The sequence below is a fragment of the Diadema antillarum genome, unplaced genomic scaffold (genome assembly GCF_040938485.1).
Source record: "Diadema antillarum isolate AM-2024a unplaced genomic scaffold, OU_Dant_1.0 scf00000146, whole genome shotgun sequence".
In the NCBI taxonomy this organism is placed as follows: domain Eukaryota; kingdom Metazoa; phylum Echinodermata; class Echinoidea; order Diadematoida; family Diadematidae; genus Diadema; species Diadema antillarum.
In genome coordinates this window covers 952,053-976,716 of record NW_027271035.1, presented here as the reverse complement: position 1 = coordinate 976,716, position 24,664 = coordinate 952,053, and the positions used below count along the sequence as shown (strand labels likewise).

The following is a 24,664-nucleotide window of genomic DNA, read 5'->3' as shown; positions in this document are numbered from 1 at the left end:
AGGAAATCAGGTCTGAATCCTGGTTCTCTTGCACTGTTGAAGCATGGTCACACACAATTAGCAATTGATCCTTCTTGGCCGGATTGCTTAGTATGCCCGGAAAGGCCTTAGTACTGGCTACTAGCACTCACTGTGTATTAAACACCTACGAAGGCGAAGCGTTCAGTGTGGCGGCTCGACCGTGGGTGGGTGGTGGGTAGCAAACCCAGGTACCGAAGAAAAATAACTGCGGGATATCGGAGACGAGCGCGCGTGCGGGAGCGCGCGTGAGTGTACAGATATAAATATGCCTCGTTCCTCCAAACTCAGCTGTAAGGAGAAATAATGTGGTTATCAATGTATATTCCTCTCCTATTAAAATCATTTTTATCCATCAACTACGTTTAAAAAATATTTCAAATAATCTTTTTTTGCCATAATTTGGAAAATTATTTTAATCTAGGGATAAATAAAACAAAAATAACAAATACATACACTCGGCAATTCCTTGTACTTTCACGGGAATCGCCCACCGAACTAAAACATAGTTCGGTGGAATCGCCGCAGAACTCTACACACATACAATGTATACACACAGTTCTGTGGGAATAATCGCACGGGATATATAAACTACAGTGGAGCAGATGAATGCCGAGAATACAGCGCTCTTCGCCTCATAGATCTATCATTTGTTTAATCACCTCCCCATAAACAATACGGCGTCAACAGGAAAGAAAAATCACATCTGATGATCTCCCGGGAGCTGCTGCCTTCACGTACGTATGACGTTGGAGTAGTACCGGTATTTACTGCGGTAGTAAATAGAAGATTTAAGAAAATAATTAGCGTCGATAGATTTGCCGTGAGACAATAATGTCTGATCAGCTGGTCCGTCTGGTCTGTCTGGTGTGGTGGTGCATGGGCCATGGTCATAGACATTGTGATTGCCATTGTGTCTGCTCAAAATAAAAAAGATGCATTATCAGTTGAGATGGGGCTTCAGGTTTCCAACATTTTTTAATGATAATTTTTGAGATAAAAAGTTTATGGAGATATAATAAACCTCTTATGTTCTGGTTTTAATGAAATATTGAAGAGCATATATCAGTCCAGGAAACCCGCTCATGAGGACCGCTCCCGCGTACGAGGACTGCCCCGCCTCATGAGGACCGCCCCCACGCCTCATGAGGACCGCCCCCATGCCTCATGAGGCCCGGGGGGAACACCTCATGAGGCCCCCCTATTCACTTCTATTCATCTCACATCTGACGTATAAATTGTCGCAACTTTGCACGGTGATTTTTTGTTATACACACACATGTCCACTATCCATGATGAAAAGAAGAAAAAAATCTGTTTTTTTTTTTTTTTAATCGAGTTTTAATCAACCTATGCAGAGCGCCCATTAAAACATGTGTGTTTTAATGGACGCTCTGCAGTCTTTTATGCATGTACTGATCTGGCAGTGATTATCAGGGGCAAAGGTCAAGAGCATTGCTTCAAAATTTTACAATTTCTATCATATTTGTGCAATGCCTGCAGGATTGTTTTTTTCTAACTTGGTTTATGCATGTATAACCCAATAAAGATTCTCTGGGAAGTTGGTGTGTTTTTGCCAAAAAGGTCAAAGTTCTTAAGGTCAAAGACCAAGTGAAAGTGCTGTACTTAACTTCTTCCTCCATATCTCAGAAGTGGCTCAAGTTATCTTGAAACTTAGTACCTGGTACATATTTATGCATGTTCTGCCTTACAGTGGTTCTCGTATGAATTTTTGGGTCAAAGGTCAAGGGTCAAAGGCAAGATGAAAATGATAACAATTTACTGTTCAATACAGAAATTGCACTTTTTCTCCATATCTTGAATATTACTCAGTGCATAAACTTTTGAAAGGGTCAAAGTCAAGTAAAAGTCCTAAAATCCCCAAATATATTAGTACTCTTCCATTCATCTGATTAAACCTACATGTGTAGGTCAAAAGGAAGGTGAACATTCAACACATTTGTGACAAACATGTCATTTTGATATTTTTCCAATTTGTGAAAATGTAATCATACATTATCCACATGGACTATAGACCTATCATGCATTATGGCGGAGCCATACCACTAGTTACATTATGCCACATGTTTCAATGTACTTCATGCTGTAACAAGTGCTGTAATCTTGATAATATGATATCACTCCTCAAATAACAGTGTCTTTCACCTGTCTCATTCTATTCAGTGTTTCTCTGGAGGAGAACAGAGTGATCTAGCAGCCATGTTGTTTGTGATCATCCTGTCTGTTCTCTTTGGGGGAGTCTTGATGCTGGTTCTTCAAGCCTCTTGGCTCTACTGGTACATCAAGCATGAACCTCAAAAACCCATCCCCAAGAAACACCTCTATGACAGAGTCCAGCAGGCAGGGGTAAGCCATTGCTCTGTGTCCCTCCCATCCATTTCATTTTGCTTCCTTTTTTTCTTTTTCTTTTACACTTTCCATGGCTGGCACCACATTTTCAAAAGTATGGGGGGGGGGGGGGGTACTTCTGGATTTTATCAGCTGACAAGCAAAAAACAACAACAACAACAACAACAGACAAACAACAATGGTCCTGAGCTGTTCACTTTTTTTTTAGTGCCACTTCCGGGGTAAAAAAAGTGGGGGGGGGGGCCCAAAGTGGTGACACCCTATGTATACAGTGGACGTTCATTATAATGAAGTCCTTGGGACCAGCAGTTTTCTTTCTTGAAATATCAAAATTTTGTTATAACTGAACAAAAATACATAGAGTGGATAATGGTTTGGCCTGAATTTTTACGTCGTTGTAACTGGAATTTCATTGAACGGGAGTTCACTGTATCTATTTCTATGTACAGGTGCAAAAATAGTGGACCCTGCTTCCTTCCCTTGAAGTTATGTAGTGGATTTTGTTTCAGTGTAACATTTAAGTTTTACTGTGAGTCTGCACATTGTGTGGTTGTGTTAAATCTGGGATATGTCATCCAATTCTGCATTTGAGTGCAGCTGAGATATAAATGGCCATCTTGACAAGTTCATCAGTTCCTTGCAGGCACCAGAAAGGCAAGGCAAAATATGCTTTGATATTGGTTGCTGAATTGATGATGTCCATTCAGCATCCAATATCAAAGCTTATTTTGTGTAGAGTAGAGTAGAGTCATCCATTAGAAGTGTTGATACATGTACCAGTAATATTGGACATGCTCTGATAAGGTACACCCACGAGCCAAGAAGGCAAAATACTCATGTACACTTTGATCTTGCATATGGTCATAAAAGGATCCGCTTCTGGCTGTGTATCAAACGTTGCATCTTTTATATTCCTTGTTGCATGTTCAGGAGCTGCGTAATCCATCCTTACTCCTTTTCAAGAAGGAGACCTGCCATGCTGCCAATGCTCTCATCAGCTTCCTCTTCTGTGAGCTCAAGGACACTGTCTTCGTCCGCCGATGGATCATTAAGAAGATGAATGTAGAGTTTCAGGAGCTGCTCAATGCCAAGACTGCTGGGAAGATATTGGAGCAGATCACTGTGAGTATGGTTACTTAATAGGAAATTTGTACTGAAGATGTTCAAAGTGTATTTGTGAAACTAGACTAGGATGACTTATAAAGTAAAGTCACTCCAATTTGCCAATATAGTATCATACATCATTCTTTTGAACGCAGCTGCCGAACAGGAAAGCTTATTTTTTTTTGTCCCATCTCATGCTAAATTGAATAAAGTAATTGACATGTTGTTATTGAGAGATGTGTCAATGATATGTAAGAAAGTGCAAATTGTTTGTATTGTTTGAGTTGGTAGGGTCTACACACTTATTTGCTGAACAAGGGGTTGTGAGATTTTGTTCACATGATGATATCAAAGTTCAATTGTTATTTTGCTTTCATGCAATACATTTTGAATGTTTTTATTTTTATTAAATGATTAAAAGGAAGTGAATAAATTGACTGTCTGCCAAGAGAGATTCCAGTATCAGGCGTATAGATTTAGGGGAAATGTTATTTTTGTGACGAAGAGTTTTCATTATGATCGGTATGATCTATTCTAATCCGCATGTCATAATATTGTCCTTGAATCAAATTCTTACCTTTGTGAAATGCATCTCCATATACTATATTCCTGACTGGGCACATTGTCCGAGGATCACATTCCCTTGAAAGCACACCAGTCCCCTTTATCTCTATGTGCAATTGTATGCTTAAGAACCTTTGTATAGCTTTGGGAAATTGCTCCGTAGAAATGTAGCAAAAAATTTGACATGCTTCCCCCTCTCCCAACAGCCTTTAATAAGTGGTTTACTGTAAAAGTGGATATTTACCTGCGACTAATTTGTCACGCTTGGCCTGGTAAGAAGAGTTTAGCGTGTTTGTAATTCCGCAGAATCAAGAAATCAACTACTTGAACATATGGCAAGCAAAAATATTTGTACGCTTTTATTTTTGCGCTAGTCTCTAGTTGCGCGAAATGCGCGAAAATTTCAACACTGCAAGAATTTTCACTTTTACAGTACATGTGCTTTTCGTCTTCTCTGATATCAAGGTGAGAGACTATTGTCTTGGATCTTCATTTCCTACTCTTGATGGAGTCACTCTCATGAAATTCACCTTGGAGGAAGGGTCGCAAATGCCGCAGGTAATGATAAAGAGAAGCACTTACATTAGGTGTCCTGTGCCTGTGATATGAGTAGTCTTTCCATTTCCAAGAATAGTTACGAAGAATCATTTGGATTGGTCTCGCAATAAAAGCCCAAACCTAGTAGTAAATCACCATGGGCAATGTAGTGCAGCCTAAGTTGGTCTTTCTATCTGTTGTTTGTTCATGAAACGTTGAATTGATTTCTTGTATTTTTTTGAAATTGTTAAAGCGATTAGAGTCTGTATAGAAAAGGCACTCTATAAGTTTGGTTACTATCATTGCTAAATATTGTGCCTTTCAATTTACAGTTTGCATATTACTGCGCCATGGAAAGACAACAAGCTTCTACTGGACTGCCAAAGAGAAAAGATTGTTTGAGTGTGTGATGATAGATTTTTTTTTTTTTTTGGTAATAGATTTTTTTTTGTGTTTGATTCTTGCAGAACTTGATTTTTCTCTAAATCCTCGTACCCATGATATTGGAAAAAAAAATGTGTGTTTATCAGTTTTGCTCTGATTTCATTTTGCACGTTGTATATTCCTCAGTTGGCAAATACTTACACCTGTAGCATTATAATTTTCAAGTACATCTTTCAATGTTTTAATTGGCAATGCCTACTATTGCATTCTGCGGAGCCATTGGTCAATGATTTCATGATAATACTTCATTAGATATGAATGTGACAATAATTTTAATCTTGTAGAACATTTTATATGTTAAAGGTGTAAACAAACAGATAGTAAGCAGTGTGTGATATAGAGCAGTTTATACCCATAACCATTTCGTTTTGTCTAAACTGGAATAGACTTATATAGGATTTGAGTATATTACAGAATCTGTAATTTGATATCCATTCTTGCTACAGACAGCTATTGTGTAAGTATGTATGTATGGGCTATTACATGTTGTTATGTAGAGGACTCATTTCGTACAGTAGGGTAGTCAACTTTATGTGTATATATGTGAATACTGCATATCTTTAAAAAAACATTTTTGATGATTTCAAATGATAAGTGATTGTTAATTGTTTAGCAATTCACAATGTATAATGAAAGACCTTTGTTGTTTATGAATATGCTAAGGTTGTTGATGTAGCAGTCGACCTTGACTATGGAGGGGGCTTCCGAGTCTCAGTGGATGTGGACCTTGTGTTTGGTACATCGGCCTACATTTCAGTGATTGTGACCAAGCTGAAGGGGAGAGCCAGACTCCAGTTTTCTCGCGAGCCGTACACACACTGGTCATTTTCTTTTTATGAGGTGAGTTCATTGTGAGAGCACTGCTGGTTTGCCCTTTTTACCTCTGCCAAGGAAGGAGGTTATGTTTTCATTGGCATTTGTTTGTTTGTTTGTTTATCTGTGTGCAAAATAACCCCAAAAAGTAGGGAAAGGATTTGGATGAAACTTACAGGAAATTTTGAGAATGACACAAGTAACAGATGATTCAAATTTGGTAGTGGCCCGGGAATTTTGGGGGAATTTGTTCATGAAGGATTTTTGATATTTTGGCAAATGGGGGTCAATGAACTTGGGAGTTCAGGCTGCACGTATTTGTGGTTTGCATGCGCGCGCTAAAGTGCGTGCTCTAGTTTCTGTTAATTTGTCTACTAATCAATTTGTATGAATTGTCTGTACCTACAATATATCATTCCTTGAAGGATCTGGTAGCATGGGGATACCATGGAGTGGGAAGGCTGGCCGAGCTCGAATGTATTTGAGAATCCCTTTAATAACTTGTGCATGGCTTTATCATTTATCTCCATGTAAGTACACGCACAGATGAAGAATCTCAACTGGAGTAATCAGTATGTTACCAATGAACGTATGATTCAATGCACGTATTTGCTGACCGGTGCTACTCTGGTGCTTCTCGTGGATTTTTGATTTACCCAGGTGGGCAGTGAATAAATTGGGCCACCCATGGATCTCCATGCTACCGGCTGTTTAATTGGTGACACTCGGGGAGCTCAAATTGCCACATAGTATCAAACTAGAGAAGCACTCTGAGAGCACAGACCTCCGCCAAGCATGCAGCTTATTTCCACCACTGATCTTGTTCTTCCATAGAGATCAGTGATTTCCACCCATACGTATGCGTGCTGAAAGTCGCCCAATTTTCCAATGTAGAAGCCTTTTGTTACGTCATGAACTTCCAGCTGCACGACGCGCCTCGCCTTAACCCTTACTGTACTGGGCTATTTGGCTCCATGAAAATACTGGGGGAAGGGGGGGGGGGGTGGCCTCCCCACCCCCCCCCCCCCCCCATTGATCTCGGAAACGCAATGTCGGATGAACTTGAAAATTTGCATGCTGATAGATCTTCGCGTGCTGAATCTAATGGTGTAATTTATTTTAATCAATTATGCAATTTTTGTGCGTAATTAGCTAATTAATTATTCATAATGCATATTTTATGCATTTGGGGATATTTTCATAATTTCAGCCTAAACAAGTACAAAATTACATGAAAACTGTGTAAAAATGAAGAATAATGTTTCCCAAATGTGAAGTAAATCAATTCTTATCTATTTTTATGAGTACAGCAGATTTGCATAAACTATTAATATGCAAATTTACTACTTATGAATTTTTGCATACTTTTGAAATGTATGACGTACTAAAATGAAACTAGAAGTAAAATTATCCTTTTACAGGACCCATGGGCACTACCATATAACTGTATTCTAATGTCCCTGATATTATAAACTTGAAGTATGATTTATGCAAATTTATGTAAATTTCTGATTTTTTAAATAAAAATTAGCTTATATGTGATTTTGCGTGCAAAATATGAGAAAAATCAATGAATACAAAAAGTATAGAAATGTGAGAAAAATCAAACAAGTTATTTGCCATACTCATAAAACATTTTTGAAATTAACTTTACAGAATGTTATGTTTTGTATTGTTTTTATTTCTTATATGTTTTCTATTGTTTTATATTCCTTATGTATATCATTGTTTCTAAACTTTGCCCAGTTTATTTCAGAACAATATAGAAGCATGAACCAAGTTGAAAACCAATTCCTGAGCAAAATTTATAAAGTAATGCAAGCCATGGTCTATTGACAGTATGTATCTGTACACAAATATATGCAGCGATTAGCCGTTTTAATGACATGCGCATACTAATTGGCCCATAACACCCCCTAGGTAGGTCCGATATGGACAAATGTGGTATCAAAATGTGCGCAAGACTTCAGGGGGAAAAGTCATGAAGCGAGAATCCGAATTTCCCAGCGGTCGCGATGCAATCGCCAAAAGTATGGAGGGGGACCTCCCAGCCCCCCCCCCCCCCCCCCCCCCCCCCCCCCCCCCCCCGTACAGTTAGGGTTAAAGGAGAATTGATTGGTGTAGCAAATCTAGATATAGTTCAAACAACATTTGAGTCATGCTTTCCTTGATGCAGCTAGTATACACTGCCTGTTTTCTGCCTCCTTCCCCCCCCCCCCCCCCCCCCGGAAAAAAAAAGAAAAGGAAAAGAAAAAAAGGATCAGGCATGCCTTGCACCAGAGCAAATTCCCATTTATTCGACCGAATATGTTGTTTTGCCTTCTGATTTTATTTTTTCTTTCTCGGTTCTGCTACACCATGGATTAGTTGGTGTTTCAGGATGCTGAATTTGTCAGACCATCGATGTGTGATTTTTATATGCATCATGTGTAGACTTTACATGTATGTATTGATAACAGTGACATGCCTGTTTTTATTCAGGAACCAGAACTAGAATTTGACATTGAGACTCATTTTGAAGGCCGCACAGTCCACCAGCTGGGATCACTTATTTTAAATCAGGTAAGCTGCAAATTGATAGGGTACCTTGTCGGTGGAATCGACAGTTCAGTTCAGTTCAGTTTATTGCTGCATTCCATTCTTCAATACAATATAAAACAATTTAACAAAATGTCACAAATATTATAAATTTTTCCTATTCATAAATACACATTATGGAGTACAATCGTATGAAGGAAAACATATAAAGAGGAAAAATATAAAGCGACACTATATGATAGGAAACACATTTGAATTAAGTTTTGAGAGAGAAAATGTATTATGTATTGGAAATGCAGGGGACCAGCTTCATAAGCTGAGCTTGACTCGGAAGATGGCCCCAGGTAAACTGACAACATAACATGAACTATCTTAAGTTACCCTATCATATTTCTGATTTCTTTTTCTGTTCTCCTTCACCATATTCCTACTAGACATATTTGAGTTTGTTACAAATGTTCTAGTGAAAGGCAAACATTATTTTTTATGTATCATTAGACTGGAGTTCAATTATGCATCATGTGATTTTAATGGTAGTAGTTATTTGCCCTAAAGCAACAATTCCAGTCCGCCTAGAAGCAGCACTTTTACTGCCACTGTTGTAAATCATGTGATATGAAACAAGATTATATGATGACCTTCATGATAAGCGAATCAGTGAGCAACTGATATAGATCATCTAAGGACCTTTATGCCGACATGTCATGGCCGCTGAAAGTGAAGGCGATGTAATTTAGATAAACTTTGTGGAAGATCTGCGCATTTTTACACGTACTGTTCGTGACATGCACATTAGGGTTCAGTCATCCTTCCTGCAAAGCACTCAAACATGAAGAGATTGATGTTAGGGTCTAGTTTCTGCAAACAGACCGTATGCAAAGTGAACTGTTAACTGCTAAGTAGTGATTTCTTTGTGAGAAGTGAAATCAATTGAGCTGCAATGACGTTCAGGTCAAAGAAATCATAAAAATTTTACTGAGATAAAATGTTGTATTTGTCTAATATGACACTTCTCTTGAACTCTATCCATAATGCATTTTAAGATTTATATTGAAAACATAATGCATGAAATCTGATAGTTGCGAAAACTTCAATATTTAGATCTGATAAGATACAGTGATATATGTGTTCATATCTATGTCTTAAAAGTACTCATATTCATATTCATAATTTAATGTGAACATTGTCAACTTGTCATAATAATTTCATTTGTATAAGTGAAGAAATAAAACCAAATGAAATTGAAACACAGCCATCAATATTCCATGTTTTTTTTCCCTCAACACAGCTGCGAAAGACCTTGAGAAAGAAGCACATCTTACCTGCCTACAAGATTCGGAATAAGCCCTTCTTTCCCAAGCCCCCCGTCCCAACGGATAACGAGTTCCACGTCCATGATGCCAAGATCACCCTGGGTCGTATGCAGGTCACCGTCATCGAGTGCAGCCGTCTGCCAGTCAATCACGAGCTTGGCCACAACTCCGATATTTACATCACATTGTGCTTGGGTAAGTATGGTGAAATTATGCCATTCTGGAATGTCAGTGCCATCAGTGTTATGTTGTGATATTCCAATCTGACTTAGTTAAATCATACCTTGACCATGCAAGTTGATCGGCATTTTACATATTATAAAATCAAATTGCAGCTTACTTTTTAGTGTTCAAATTTCTGTTACTAGTACTCATTAGCTATGTTTTGTATTTTATTCAAAATGTGCTTGTAAGTATATGGTATATGGTAATTGCAATCTTGTGGAAGAACTTCATCCACATTTCTTCTAGATATCTAACAAGTGTGAAATTGGATTCTATTATAAGTTTGTGTGATAATTGGAGCATGAAGTAGTGATAATGAAGTAGTGGTAAGTTTATGTGTTCATTCTGGTTTTTGTTTTATGCTGACTTCTTTTCAGCACTTGTGTATCAGCACACATGTAATCCTTAAAGGAAATATTCATCCAGGATTTTCACAAACTCTGTCACCGTTCAGATTTCTGTTCCTCTTCTTTTCTCCTGCAGACACTCATCCTTGGACTCACAGTGACATCGAGCAGCGTTTCCACGGCGACTCCTTGGAAATAATCGTCCTGAAAACCAATCCGAAGAATGTGGGCGTGACGTTCAGCCGTGGGATATACAACAAGGAAGTGGTAGTGGCAAGCATCAGTCCAGACTCGTTAGTCGCTCAGACAGAATTAAGAAAGGTAGCAGTTACTTGAAGCAATTTCATGGTTTAGTAGTATTCTGTGTGTAAATTCTTCATCACTTCTTTATTTTTCCTTGGGGCATTTTTGTGTTGTTTTTATTTTCCTCCCCATTCATATATGTTAGGTTTATGCACTTCAACATTGTGCATATAAACAATATGCTGTCATTATCATTGCATTTTCGCAAAACAAAATTTGAGATATATCATGTATATTTTCTGTTTAATTTCTTGTCTAATTTGATGAATGAATGGCTCTATGTACAGGTCCTCTCTCTCTCTCTGTCTATCTATATAACCTTTGTTTTGCAGAAAGCATGTTGTTGCTTTGTTTTTGCTTATGTAGGAGTATGAATTACAGGCACAGTATCCTAAACTCTAAAACAAAAAAACTACAGGAGAAAATGGAGCAGTATATACCTTGGGAGCTCATTATCTGTATTATGTCTTGTTTGTCTTCACTTTCTCCCAGGGGGATGTTGTTCTTGATATTGATGGTGTAAAAGTGACGTCAGCCCGACAAGCCTCTAAAGTCGTCAAACAAGCAAAAGAGAAGTGAGTAACTCCTTGAGCCAAGAGTTTGACATCATAAAATATAGATGTAGATTAAGCCCAAAGTACATGTAGCTGCAACATTTTGAAAAAAACAAACAAACAGCGAAAAAAAGAAACCATTATTTTGATTTATTGTCCCCAGAGAGGCACAATGTGGTGAGCAGGGACCATTTAGCAGAGGTTGCAGGGCGTAGAGAAAATTACAAAGTGTAAAATAACTTGTCTGTATTCTTTCTTGTGAAATAATGCTGGAGCTGCACACACAGGCATGCCTTGGGAGGTGAGGACTGAGATTTGATTGTTGCCGTTGGTGATCTTTGAGTAGTTTCAGCCAAGCTGCAACACCAGGAAGTGTCCTGTGAAGTGGTTTGAGGGAAAGTGTATAATGGTATACGCAATTGTAAAGTTGAGGACATAGAGGTCAAATGCTGTGACCTAAGGTCAAAGGTCAATGCATGTGAGGATAGAATGTACTTTGGCTGCCTTTACATGAGTATGTACAGATGTTTTGATATAGACATTTTCTAGTTCAACCTATACAGAGTAAGACCCCTTTTATTAGCTCACCTGAGCCAAAGGCTCAAGTGAGCTATTGCGATCGCCCTTCGTCCGGCGTCCGTCGTGCATCGTGCGTAAACTTTCTACATTTTCATCTTCTTCTTGAAAACCCCAAGACCGATTTTCATCAAACTTGGCAGGTAGCATCTCTAGGGGGTTAAGAACTCAATTTGTTAGAATGGGCACCATACCCCACCCAGGGGGCCCCCAGGGGGGCCCAAACCCACCAAAATTAAGGAATCTGTAAAAATCTTCTTCTCTAGAACCAGAAGTGATAGAGCTAAGTTAATACTATGAGTTAGTACATTGATGACTGTAGTTTCAAGTTTGTTCATGGCAGAATCAGGGGTGCCCCCCTTGGGACCCAGGGGAGGAGGTGAGGAGGGGTCCTAAGGGCCTAAATTGTACATTTTTATCTTCTTCTTGAGAACCCCGTGACCCATTTTCACCAAACTTTGCTGGTAGCATCCCTAGGGGGTTAGGATCTCAATTTGTTAAAATGGGCACCATGCCCCACCCAGGGGGCCCCCCAGGGGGGCCAAACCCCCAAAATGAAGGAATCTTTAAAAATCTTCTCTAGAATCAGAAGTTATAGAGCTAAGATAATACTATGAGTGAGTACATTAATGACTGTAGTTTCAAGTTTGTTCATAGGAGATCCAGGGGTATATGCCCCTCTTGGGGGCAGGTTGGTTGAGAAGGTCCAAATGGGGGCCTGAATTGTATATTTTCATCTTCTTCCTGAAAACCTTATGATGGATTTTCGTCAAAGATTTTCGTCAAACTTGGCAGGTAGCATCCCTAGGGGTCAGAATCTCACATTTATCAAAATGGGCACCATGCCCCACCCAGAGGGTCCCAGGGGGCCCCAATCCCCCCAAATTAAGGAATCTTAAAAAATTTGGGCCCTTATTGTACATTTTCATCTTCTACTTGAGAATGCCTGGTCAAATTTTGGTAGAGCTGTGAATAATTTAGATTAGTGACTGTGTGAAAGGTGAACTTGCGATACTCAGGTGAGCGCTAGACCCGCGGGTCTCTTGTTTTCATCATTGGGATGTGATAATCAACCACTCTGTGAAGAACTCTATTTTGATGCATGTGAAGTGTTCTGAAGATAACTTTACACATTTTGTTTTCTTTTTCTTCTCTTCTGGTGGCATATTCTGTCATCTCTTCATCAAGGTTTGTGATAAAAGTTCAGCGTCCCATCAATCAGATGGAGACGCTGCCTGCCTCCTCTGCAGCGTATGACCAACCTGACCTCCGCTCCGTGCCAGACATGACCCTGGACAACGACTACGAGGACTTCATCAATGTGAAAATCATGAATGAACTCGGCATCAAGGACGACGACGCCGACGATGTCGCCCAGGGCGACCTGCCCCAGAGTGACCTACCGCAAGCCACTGCAGCTCACAGGCTCCAGGTGCCGAGCTTGGACTCGCCGCTGTCCCAGCGCAAGAACAAGCAGCCGACGACGTCGGACGGAAGACGGCTGTCGTCCTGCCTGGACTACGAGACAGTGAGGCAGCTGTCGACGCAGCAGGACAACGAGGACCGGCTGCGCCACCTTAAGAGGGTCATCAAGGACACCATCCACCCAGCCTCAAGGCACCCTCCAAGGAGGAAGGAGCCAGTCTGTGTCTGACACAAAAGACTGATGCCATCAAGATTGCGGACATGGACCTGGACACCATCAGCGTGTCCAGTTTCACCTCTCAGATGGAGGAGACGGATGCACCAGGTGGAGGTCCGCCCTCCTCCGGTGCCACTCCTACTGAGGTGGGGACGGCAGTGGATGATATTCAAGAAACTTGCCTGGTGAAAAGTGCACGTGTGAGTTCTCTTTGAGATTCTTGTCAAGGCAATATGGTTTCTCCAAGTTTTCTTATCATGACAATTTGAATGATCACAATGATCACAATGCGCTTCTTGTGCACCATCTATTTGGTAAAGCTATCCCAAGATAGTGTCATGAAAGTAAAACCAAGAAAAGCAAAAATACAAGGGGTCAATTATTCTTATTTCTTGGTATGCTTATCTACGAATTCACTTTGATTTTTCTACTTGAAACAAATTAAAAGGAAGTAATGAAAGATTATATTCTTATGCTCCTTTCTTTCAAATGTAATGATTTATTCTTGCAACACTGTCATCATTTGTGGCTTGTTTGTATGTTTGTTTGTTTATTTATTTTTTTTTTTTTTGGGGGGGGGAGGGGAGAGGTACTGCTGTTGTACCTGTTTCTGCTTATAATATCCAAATGCTGTGGGTACTCTCTGCAGGACCCGAAGTGGGACGAGACCTTCACATTTAATGTCGGCGAATCCGACAATTTCTTGAACGTATGTGTGTGGAACCGGCTGGGCATGGCTGTCGGGGAGCGGGACATGCTGATTGGCTACACCAGCGTGTGCCTGGTTGACGTAGCTCTCCAATGCGTCAGTACACTGTCTGGAGAGCACCTGGAGCTCTTCAAACTGCAGCCTCCAGAACAGAGAGGCGGTGCTACGTGAGTAGAAGATTGATGCCAGAATACCAGGTTGTCGTTAGGTTCCTTCGGGCCCTGTTTGCCCAAAATGTAGTGCTTTGTGGGATTTGGGCCATTTTTTTTTTCCTCCATGTTAACATCCATCCCATTTTGTCCATGGTGGCCTGAAACATGTTTGCCACGGCTACTGGAAATATAATGTAAACCTAGCATAAACACTGAATTGAAAGTGTTAACCCCCTAGAGCACCTAAAGTACCTACAGTTTGCCTTTTTGAAAATCACTCAACAGCCTTTCACCTCTTGTAGACGTGTGTATCTGTATGTGGTGATGTGGATTGTGGATACGTCAAACATGTGAGCATCTTTGCTCAATACATGTCATCCATGTGTCAGCATACTTCACAGTGATAGTGTGATATTTACAGCTTTCCTCAATCAATAAAGTTTGATATTGCTAGAAGTGTTTGTGTTCTCAAGGGTTAACACCCTCTCGTAGGATAAATGATATTGCATGCCACAACTCCTGCTACAGAGAGTTTAGTAAACATCGTAGTCCCTGCCAACACTACACACCTTGTTGATATGTTAACCCTGTTGACTGTATAACTGCAGAAAAATGGAAGCACTGCTCGATCAAATGAATGGTATTTATAGTGTGTAGCAATATTTTGTCTACGTAGATAAGCACATCATTTTCTTGTAGAGTCCTGCATATTTTCTTTGTTTCATATTAGAAGAAAGTTGTGGGTAAACTGTTGGTACATGCATGCAATACTTAAATGGATTTGTTGGACCATTTAATAAAGAAGTTCGCAGTAATAATAGGTTGCTATGATTGTATTTACAGGAGCAACGATGATACTTTACATTGGTTCATTTGCATGCATGTTGCTGCCATGGTTACTACAATATATAAAGCTTTTCGAAACAGGCTCCTGATGATAGTCTGACTTTCATTTTACAGGAGGATCCCATCCCAGATGCACCTCTTCACCCATCCCGGATTTGACAGCAACCTCAGCTATGGAGACATCTCCCTCTTCTTCCACCACCAGCCCTTCGAAGAGCCCACCAAGCTGGCCAAGGAGGCCGGAGCAGACCGCCCCGAATTCTCTCCCTACGATGGTCAGAGCAAGCCAAAGCCCGGCGGGGAAGACAAAGGGAAGGCCGGTCCCTCCAAGAAGACCTCAAGACCAGATGATTTGGGGTTAGTAGGGGTGTGCTGGGTCTCTACCCGCTCATTAGTTGATGTAGGAGAGCAGACATGAATCTAATGTTCAGGTGTGAGTTTCTTTAATTTGTCTCCCTCTATTTCCCTCTGTCTCACACCTGAACCTTCACCGCTCTTAATGATATCTTAGTTTCCTGATTGTAATGTTTTGCAGAAAGTTTTACAAAGTTTGCACTGCAAACCCTCACAAAGGTGAATATGAGAATAGCCATGTGCACAACTCCTCTCGTTGATACGTTTTGTTCTGCCTCGTGCAACTTTATTGTAGCTTCACTACTTTTCTTTGATGTCATTTTCCTATCATCTGTATGTTTTATGTGACATTTGTCCGTACTGTGTACTGTGTGCGTCCTCACTAGTACCAATAGTGAATCTTCTCACTCTCGTTTGTTTGCATTTGTGTGTGTGTGTGTGTGTGTGCGCAAAACCTCATCAATATAGGTATTTACGAACACAACAAATACATACAAGTGAAAATGAACCATTAACACGTTTATATTACACCAGTGATCCATGAACATGAACCACAAGATGTTTATATAACACATGTATGATGTAGTACAGTTTGTGAATAGATTCAACTCTTCCTTTTTTACCTGAAGTCATGTATGCCTTAAACTTGGATACCCCTTTTTAAATTACTCTTTGCTATAAATTTTAGAAAAGGGATACATGCAAAAAAAAAATGAGAATAAAAGGAGAGAGGAAAACAGCTATCTTTCAGTTAGTATTTGCCAAAAATGGCACACATTCTATTCATTTTAGGGTGCATCCAGCTAAGTGACTTTCATAAGCTGCCATGAAACATCACATGTAAAAACCTTTAGTGCACAAATTTTACCATCCTTTATTTATTGTTGATTCCAGATTGTTGCGATATTTGATCGCTAAAATACATAAAAATACGATCTGTCATATGGCAAGAAATATTCTTTTTATTTGCGTGTCTTATTTCAGCAAAATGTTTTGAATCAGGAATCCCATATTAGGCTGTAGTCTTACCTACCAATCATTGTGGAAATGATTTCGCTGAAATAACTTCTGTTTCTTATCCACTGTTTTGTAATATCCAGTTCAGTCACTCTGTTGCATGGATATTCTCTACTTCAAAGACTTTGAAATATGTTTTGTTTACCATCTTATGATTTTTTGTCTGAAATTGCACAATCTATACCTTCCTTGTGTTTATCCCTTTTAAAAATCTCTCACCCTCTTTCTCTCCCTCTCATATCATCTGTATTTCTGTCTGTCTGTGTGTCTGTCTCTATTCTTCTTTTTCTTTTTCTTTGTGGTTGACTTGCTGTATCAGACAATGAGCAGTTTCACAGGGTATGTGGGATGAAAGGTCCTTTTGAACTCTGGCCATAGGTATTTTCCGTGTGACATTTGTGAGTGAATCAGTTCCAAGATTGGCTACTAGCATGCTCCCATGCATTGTACCAGAAAAATTGCATGGCTATTGCCCTAAATGTAGCTCAACAGAATATTGTACATGTATTCATTGTAGCCAGCATCTGCAATTGGAGTGAACTTGGCATTACAGCAGTCATAGTTTTATATGCTTTCCATGTTTTCAAAGATGATATTGATGCCTATGCATTTTAATGCTCTCACACCTACTGTATACACTGTTATTTTTGCGTACAGATATTTTCGCGAATGAGGAGGTCATAGACATTTTCGCAAGATGTTGTTTTTGCAGACTGGCGGCAACACTCATGTATAATTCACTATCACCCTAGTGAATGTAGACATTTTCGCATGTTGTCATATGTGATTTGCGAATTAGCCCTCACGAAAATAACAGCTTATACAGTATTCCGTCATTATGGATATTGTTGCCCCATTCACCTAAATTGTATTTTGAAGGGTGAATTAGCCTTGCATTTTGTTTGTGGTGTGATTTGCTCATGCACATTCTTTCTATGTTTTCTATCATCACTTCCTCTTGCCATGGCTTGTAATCTATCTCAATTTCTCCCATCTGCTCCGTCTCTTTTTATATCTATTTTCATCTCTCTCTTTCTATCTCTTCATTCTCTTTTCTTCCGTTTTGGTTCATTCGTATTAATCTTCATGTGCTTTCTTATTATTGCATGATTTTTACAATTTTAAGTATTTCGCTGTAGTACATTGAACATAAATCTGATTGCATTTTGTCTTGCCCCCTCTCCTCTTTCTTCTCCTTCTCTCTCTCTCTCTCTCCTTTTCCAATCTGTCCATCCCTTCTTCTCCATCGCTGTCTTCCACCCATCCTACCTTGATCCTTCCCCCCATCCTCATTGGCATCATCATGAATTTTGGCACCTGTGCTTGTCTGCCTGGGTTCTGCTTGCCCACCTGACATGTCTTCTTGCCCACTGGGTTGCTGCCATACCAGTCTTCATGTTCCGGCAGCTGGTCCCCAGCCCCACCGGCTGGTGGGAACTCAGTTCTCAGCCCCCACCAGATGCGACTTCTGTGGCAAAAAGGTGAGGATGAGGCACATAAACCTCAACAATGACACGGAACAGTAAAATATCACATTGGTATAAAGTCTTTTATATGAAAATCATCAATGTGATTGATAGATTGATTTGTGAAATGAGTGAACCAAGAGCAGAAATTTTCGAACTAGTAATGGTAACTTTGTAATGATTCGGCATTGGTACGGGGTGCTCTAAACCCACTGTATCCTGCCTGGTCAGTGGAAGAAATAATGTTTGTGATGCCCTGTTGTGTAATCACTTCATCAATCACATTTTCTTCCCCCACCCCCATATCAACCACTGAAAGCTTTTTCCAACTTGTACATCAGTTTGGTTCTTGATTTTTAGCTCAGCATGCACACTACATGTTTTGATGCTGTAATAATATTTTCTTGATCATCAGTATTGATATGCATGTAAGATTGAAATACAAACTGTGAACAGGATGTTGTGGAGAGCAAAAGGTTATTAAAACATATTTTTCGACCATTCCATGTCTTTCAATGATTTTTTTTTATGCATAAAATACTTTTCTTTTCTAGATTGTAATAGATTAGTTGTTGCAACCATGCCTCCAGCTGTCTGCCATCCTCCCCCCCCCCCCCCCCTCGCAAGCTACTATGATATGTGGAGTATGGCTAGATTTGTGTCAGTATTCAGCAAACTAAGTTTCTGGTCCTCTTTTACCCTTTCTCTATTTTTTTTCTGTGTCTCTGAGCACAGTTACCCTCAAGTTTACTTTTACCTTTTCTGGGAATGTTGACTAAATATTCACCTAAGATGTCTTAGACATGTCTTCAGACATGATTAAGTCATTTGTGACCCGCTACAACAAAATGATCCTAAAGTCGGGCGAGGTCGATTATTTGAAAATTGCATGATATAATCCCCAAATCTTTCTGCTTTAAATTGATATATAACACATTTTATAAAAATAATCGGCTGCGGAGATATCGATGTTTAAAAGAGAGCATGTCAAGACGTCTGGAAAATCACTGTTTCGAGAAAAGTGCCCTAAAAGTCTTCCTTTGGACGCAATCGCGATCAAGGGACACGCAAGTCAGTTTTCACCTCTAGACAATAGAAGGTAAGCCCTAGCAACCCCGAAGAGTTCATTCAAGCACATCAGCGTCGGCGGTCTCCTCACCAACCAATCAGTGACCAGGATGTGAGAAGCAGCTGAGCATAGCGCACCCCGCCCGCACGCACCAGTCAACTGGGCAGTGTGCGAGCTTCACACTTCGGTTAGCAGCAAGCAGCAAACTGACCAATGAGATCACTCTGGTTGTTGTTAGGGGCAGAACCTATCTGTGGCGCTCAATCCAAATTTTCGAACCAGTTTCTGCTTCGTTGAAACGCCAAAAAAACATGGCTCAGAAAAACGCTATTTTTTAATCTTTCCTTTGATCATTTTGCTTCAAAATTTCGACAGATGATAGAAGACATGTTAGACTCCAATAATATATCGAAATCAGAAAATTATAAGTTTTGACCAATTTTAATGCTCTGACTTCAAACTCGATTTTCACGGCTTCGACCGTGCGCGACTTTAGGACCTTTTTGTTGTAGCGGGTGACATTTGGTCTTGTATCACTCCATGCATCATAATCATCATCAGTCCCTTGAAAATGAAAGAAAAAACAAATGCCCTTTGCCTTGTCTGTATGTTTCACTCTTCCAGGTGTGGACAAAGTATGCCCTTCAATGTAACTTGTGCAGACTGATATGCCACAAAAAGTGTTCTGAAAAAACCCAGGCCAGCATTCCATGTGACAGGTAACCAAAAGCTGTCTTCAATGGACAGTCTCCTTTACCCAACCCCCCTCACTTTTTCCCCCTCTGTACAACAGATTTGACTTTACATTATCATGTTCAGTTACTGTTGCCAAGCAGGAGATTGCGGGCATGAATTCAATTCATGCAGTCATTAAGACTTAGAAGTTTTCTTTAAGGCTTATGTCATTTACCTCAAATCTTTGACAATGATTTCCTTGTAATGCTTAAGCCAGGATTGTAGGTAAGCACAGGAAGAATGAGCAGTAAGACTCAGTCTGCTGTCTGTCCACTGTGGCTTGTGGTCTTTCATTATGATCTTCAACCAGTCAAGCTGTTTCACACATTTTGTAAATCAGAGGAAAGATGGGTTTTATGTTTGTTTTGTTGTTGTTGTTGTTGTTGTTGTTGTTGTTGTTGTTGTTGTTGTTGTTGTTGTTGTTGTTGTTGTTGTTGTTGTTGTTGTTGTTGTTGTTGTTGTTGTTGTTGTTGTTGTTGTTGTTGTTGTTGTTGTTGTTGTTGTTGTTGTTGAGTAGTGGCCAGAGTGGCCTGCTAATTTGTGATGAGTCATTTTATGAATTCACGATACCACATTAAATACCAAAGAATGAACCAAAAGAGCCAAGGTATTAAGTACTATACTGTTTGGTTTTTTGTCATCAGTTTGTGATGCTCTGGAGTAAAGTATACTTTCTGTCAGAGAAACAGGATTTGTAGTCAAAAGGGGCCTGAGCTTTTGATCCTAGCAGAATCTTCATCAGGGGCAAAATGATCAGAAAGAGAATTTGCTATGTTGACCTTCACATGGACGTCTTTGTTGACTATCAATTACTTATGCTTGCTTGATGCTTGCCAAAAAGCATGGTTGTAGGGGACTGTGAATGTAATTTCCTGTTGTAAGTCTGCGGTGTGCATTGCTTGCTGGAATGCAGAAAGGAGGTGTAATGATAATCCTCAATGCCTTGATACATAGCATGCCCTGGTGTTGTGAGAAGTGGGTTCAGCAGGTGACAATGATGAAAAATGCACATCTGCTTTTTCTTTTAATTGTGAAAGTGAAATCACTTTCTGTTGCTCAACATTTTCTAGAAACAAGGCTTTTCGCCGCCAGGATCAGGCCTCACCCGTCAAGGACGCAGCTGCTACCAACCAAGGCCTTTCATCCGTCGCCGGGCGTCGGCCCACCCCGCATCCGTCACCAAACCCCTCCCCAGTGCCGTCGCCACACGAGTCGGAGGCATCGTCGGAGGACGAGAAGGAGAATGAGGAGGAGAACGTGGAGATGATGGTGAGGCGGCTGAGCAAGCTGAAGCGGAGACTGAGGCAGCTGAACGCCGCTGAGGGCAGCAGAGTCGACGACACCGATGCAATGGTCATGACTGCCGTTAGAGAGGTCCGTTCCACATCCCAGTCTACTCACACTCACACTGCGTAATACTCGTATGCGTCATGTGGAGAAACCCATCGAAACACAAACTAAATTTACCAAGCAGACAGTTACACAAAAATCACATTCTTAGCTTTGCAAAGTTTAGTACAGTTTTAGGCTGCCAATACGATTGTGCTAGAAAAGGGGGAAAAATTTAAATTACTGAAAACTCAAATAGAATTCAAGTCAAAACAGGGGTAAAGTAAATAATAATTACCTGAAAATTGTACAGCACCTTTTTCCCTTAACATCTAAATTTATCTGAACAAACTGCTATTAATCACTATTCTTTATTATGCTAGGCCTACTTTCAGATCATATACCACAATATTTTCATAATCACATTGCTGAAAAAAAAAAAGTATTCAGTGCTTCTGTTCTCAGGGGAGAATTAATAAAACAAATTTCTTGAAAAGAAAAAAGTTAGAAAAGCACTATGCAGGAGATTGATTTTTGGACAGTGGAACGTATTTAATGCCATTGATATAATTGTCAACACCTCAGCAGCTGCGCCACGATGGTTAAGAAATCTACATGCACGGCATGACTATCATGATCGCAAATCAGAACACAGTGGTTAAAGAAAAGAAGATGCTGGGGCAGAGCGTAGTGCTATCGTAAGCACTCCATTGGCACGGGTGCTATGTGAGTTTTAACACACAGAAACTCCATAGGAACAATCGGGACTTTCATTTTGCCCCCGAGATAAGTGATATTCGGCTAATCCGATGTCGAGGTAAGCGAGGTTGACTGTACTGAGTAAGGGTGGCCAAGCAGTGACAGATACGAGCATGACCCAATGAACTCATTTATTGCATGGGATTAGTGTATTGCCACTCCTAATTGTTCATCTGAGTAAAATCAAGAACAAAAGAAAAAGAGCCAAAGAAAACATTGCTGATGCATGTTACCCTGTGCAGAGTCTAATTTTACTTGTTTGTTTCTTCTATTTGTGATTTTTCTTGGCTGCTAGATGGGCCGTGAGCTTTTTATCGAGATGCCTGTTGATGTTAGAAAGCAGAAACTGGAAGCTATGGTGAGTTCTAGATTTTTCTTTCCATTATCTTATTTCTCATTTGTATAATTGTATAAAATTCATACTTTGAGGTTAACCAGGATGATTACAAATGGATAAAGACTCGCATGTTTAAGCTACAATAGGAAATTACTGTGGGTTTTGCGTGTCCTTTTTTTTTTCTCCTTGCAGATGTTGATAGGAAAAAATGTGAAATGATTCATGTGTTTTTATGCTTCCATGACGATGTGTCACCTTTTGGTGAAGTGAGAAAAAATTCTCAGATCAAAATTGAAAACGTGTGTGCTTCACATTGGTCAAATATTGCCAAGTTAAAGTGTTTTGTTTTGTAAGGTTTCTTTTGTTACTTGCGATTGATTCAACTAATGCATGAGTTGCAACTGAATAACAAATTGCCCTGCACCGACGTAAATTAGCATTGAATTGATCAGTGTTGCAGGGCAATTTGTTAATCAGTTGCAATAAAAACTTTAACAACTTGATGGAAGAATTTCATGAATGGAATAATGCTTGAGTTGCCTGTAAGATGATGAGCATGGACATGACCATGAAATGTTGCTTGCTTTCATCATTCTCCGTTCAGATCGGCAAGCTGCAGACAGAGATCGACGACGAGGCTGACCGCCAGCTCCGGCTGGCCAAGGAAGTCCAGCAGTCGCGCCGCCGCAAGCAGAAGCAGGCCCTGGAGGACGCGCTGGCGCACAGCGAGGAGCGCATGCAGACACTGGCTAATCTCATGCTGCACTACTGTGCCGGAATACAGCACTGCAACGAAACGCTGTGAAGTGAGCAAAACAAGGGTGGAGCATATTCTCATGGTCGCGTGCACATCACTTCCGGTAGCTGGGGTGAAAACAAGCAGCTCGCCTGTATGCGCGTGGAGCTTGAGCGTGAATGCAGTGCACACTAGCAGTGTACAAATCTACATGGTGATAAAGATGACACAGTACGGTGTTAAGGAACTTTGACTGTCGGCGTTCAGAATCTGTGTTCTATCATTCTTTTCCATAATTTGTCAGTAAAATTTCTTGTGGCTATCAGAAATGTCAAGATGGACCATGTCTGATGGTTTCACATAATATTGAAACCAATTACACAAGAGAAGTACATAATTTGGTCTGAAAAGTATGCAGATTGTGTGTGTGTTTTCACTCTAGCTGCCACTGCTCTCCTTGACCCTGGGTCACATGACTGCCCAGATGTCCCCGCCATGAGAACAGAGAGAAATAGAGAGGGAGAGGGAGTTAGCGAGAGAGAAAATGAACAAAAGACAGAGATTTTTTTTAATGTGATATTTCCACTGAACCAAGTGCCAGAGTTCTGTGGGATTTTACATTTTCACTTGCCCACTGGGGCTAGTGTGCAGAATGTCTACTAGCCCAGTGACCAATTGCACCAGTCCATATACTTGGAATTGGCCATGCATTACCAGACTTGATAAGCCAGTGATTGCTTTATACTCTATGTTTGTGAGCTCGTATCTGTCTTTTTATATGTGAAATGAAATATTTGGATGCAAGTTACTCAGTATGGCGCTGCTCATGATTTGTTTTCTTTTCTTTCTTTTTTTTCATTTTAACTATATGATACACCTATGACATCCTTTTTTTTTGGGGGGGGGGGGAGGGTTGTATACAAACCTTCCTTTTTCTCCCACAAGCTAGATTGATGAAGTCCTATTGCACTAAAGTATTTACACTTACAAAGGGTCTAGGGCAAATACCCCCGGGCAATTACCCCAGACTCTTCCCCTGACCCTAACCCTAACCCTAACCCTAACCCTAATCCTAATCCTAATCCTAATCCTGAACCTAACCCTAACCCAAACTCTAACCCTAAACCAAACCCTAACCCTAATCTTTACTCTAACCATATCACTAACCAGTATTTAGCCATGGGTGGGGGGGGGGGGGATTGTCCTCTGAGGGTGATTGCCCTGATACACTTTCTGGAGTAGCAGATCAGTTCACTTTAATAGCCTCATGCAGTAAAGTGCATGAAGATGATTGCTTGTTGCAGTAAGAAGTCTTCTTTTAATTATCACCTCCTCTCTAACAGTACCATAAGTGTCACATGTACCTGGCGATGAAGCCAAGTTTGTGAAAAGATGATGATCATGGTGTACTCCGTGTACTACTCAACTCGTTTCTAAACTCAAAGGATTTCACGTATACCATCATTGGATTAATCAATGTGACGTTTGGAATCCCCACCACAAACTGCAATTATGAACTCACTTCTTAAAGTCTGTATATGCCCATCAAGTGGGTTGGACATCAAAAATGTTTATTGAGGTTTTAACACAAGTCTTGAAATGAAATTCATTATGAGGCATCCCATGTGAATGAAAACTTCATACTTTATTTGTTTCAGACAGTTTAATGTAGTCCAGCTGCGCAGCTGACCTTTTTATTTCCTTGCTTCATGCTGGAATTATCCCTGCAGTTGCTCACTTATCTTTTGGTGAGGGTATGATATGCATGTTGGTGGCATTTGACATTCTTGTAAGGAGTTTTGCACGA

At 40.2% G+C, this 24,664-nt stretch overlaps 1 protein-coding gene across 1 annotated transcript; it reads left to right on the top strand.

Annotated features, from left to right (window-relative positions):
- The first annotated feature begins 636 nt into the window (after positions 1-636).
- On the top strand, positions 637-23,105 carry LOC139721584 (PDZ domain-containing protein 8-like). Its single transcript, XM_071632915.1, is given in 18 exon segments — positions 637-755; positions 2,203-2,385; positions 3,319-3,510; positions 4,522-4,614; positions 5,701-5,877; positions 8,332-8,412; positions 9,677-9,896; positions 10,410-10,594; positions 11,069-11,151; positions 12,895-13,322; positions 13,325-13,548; positions 13,998-14,224; positions 15,170-15,412; positions 17,817-17,907; positions 19,586-19,680; positions 20,767-21,070; positions 22,080-22,142; positions 22,726-23,105. Coding segments are annotated over 17 exon segments (3,054 nt in total). The 5' UTR covers positions 637-755; positions 2,203-2,238; the 3' UTR covers positions 22,927-23,105.
- The last annotated feature ends 1,559 nt before the right edge of the window (positions 23,106-24,664 follow it).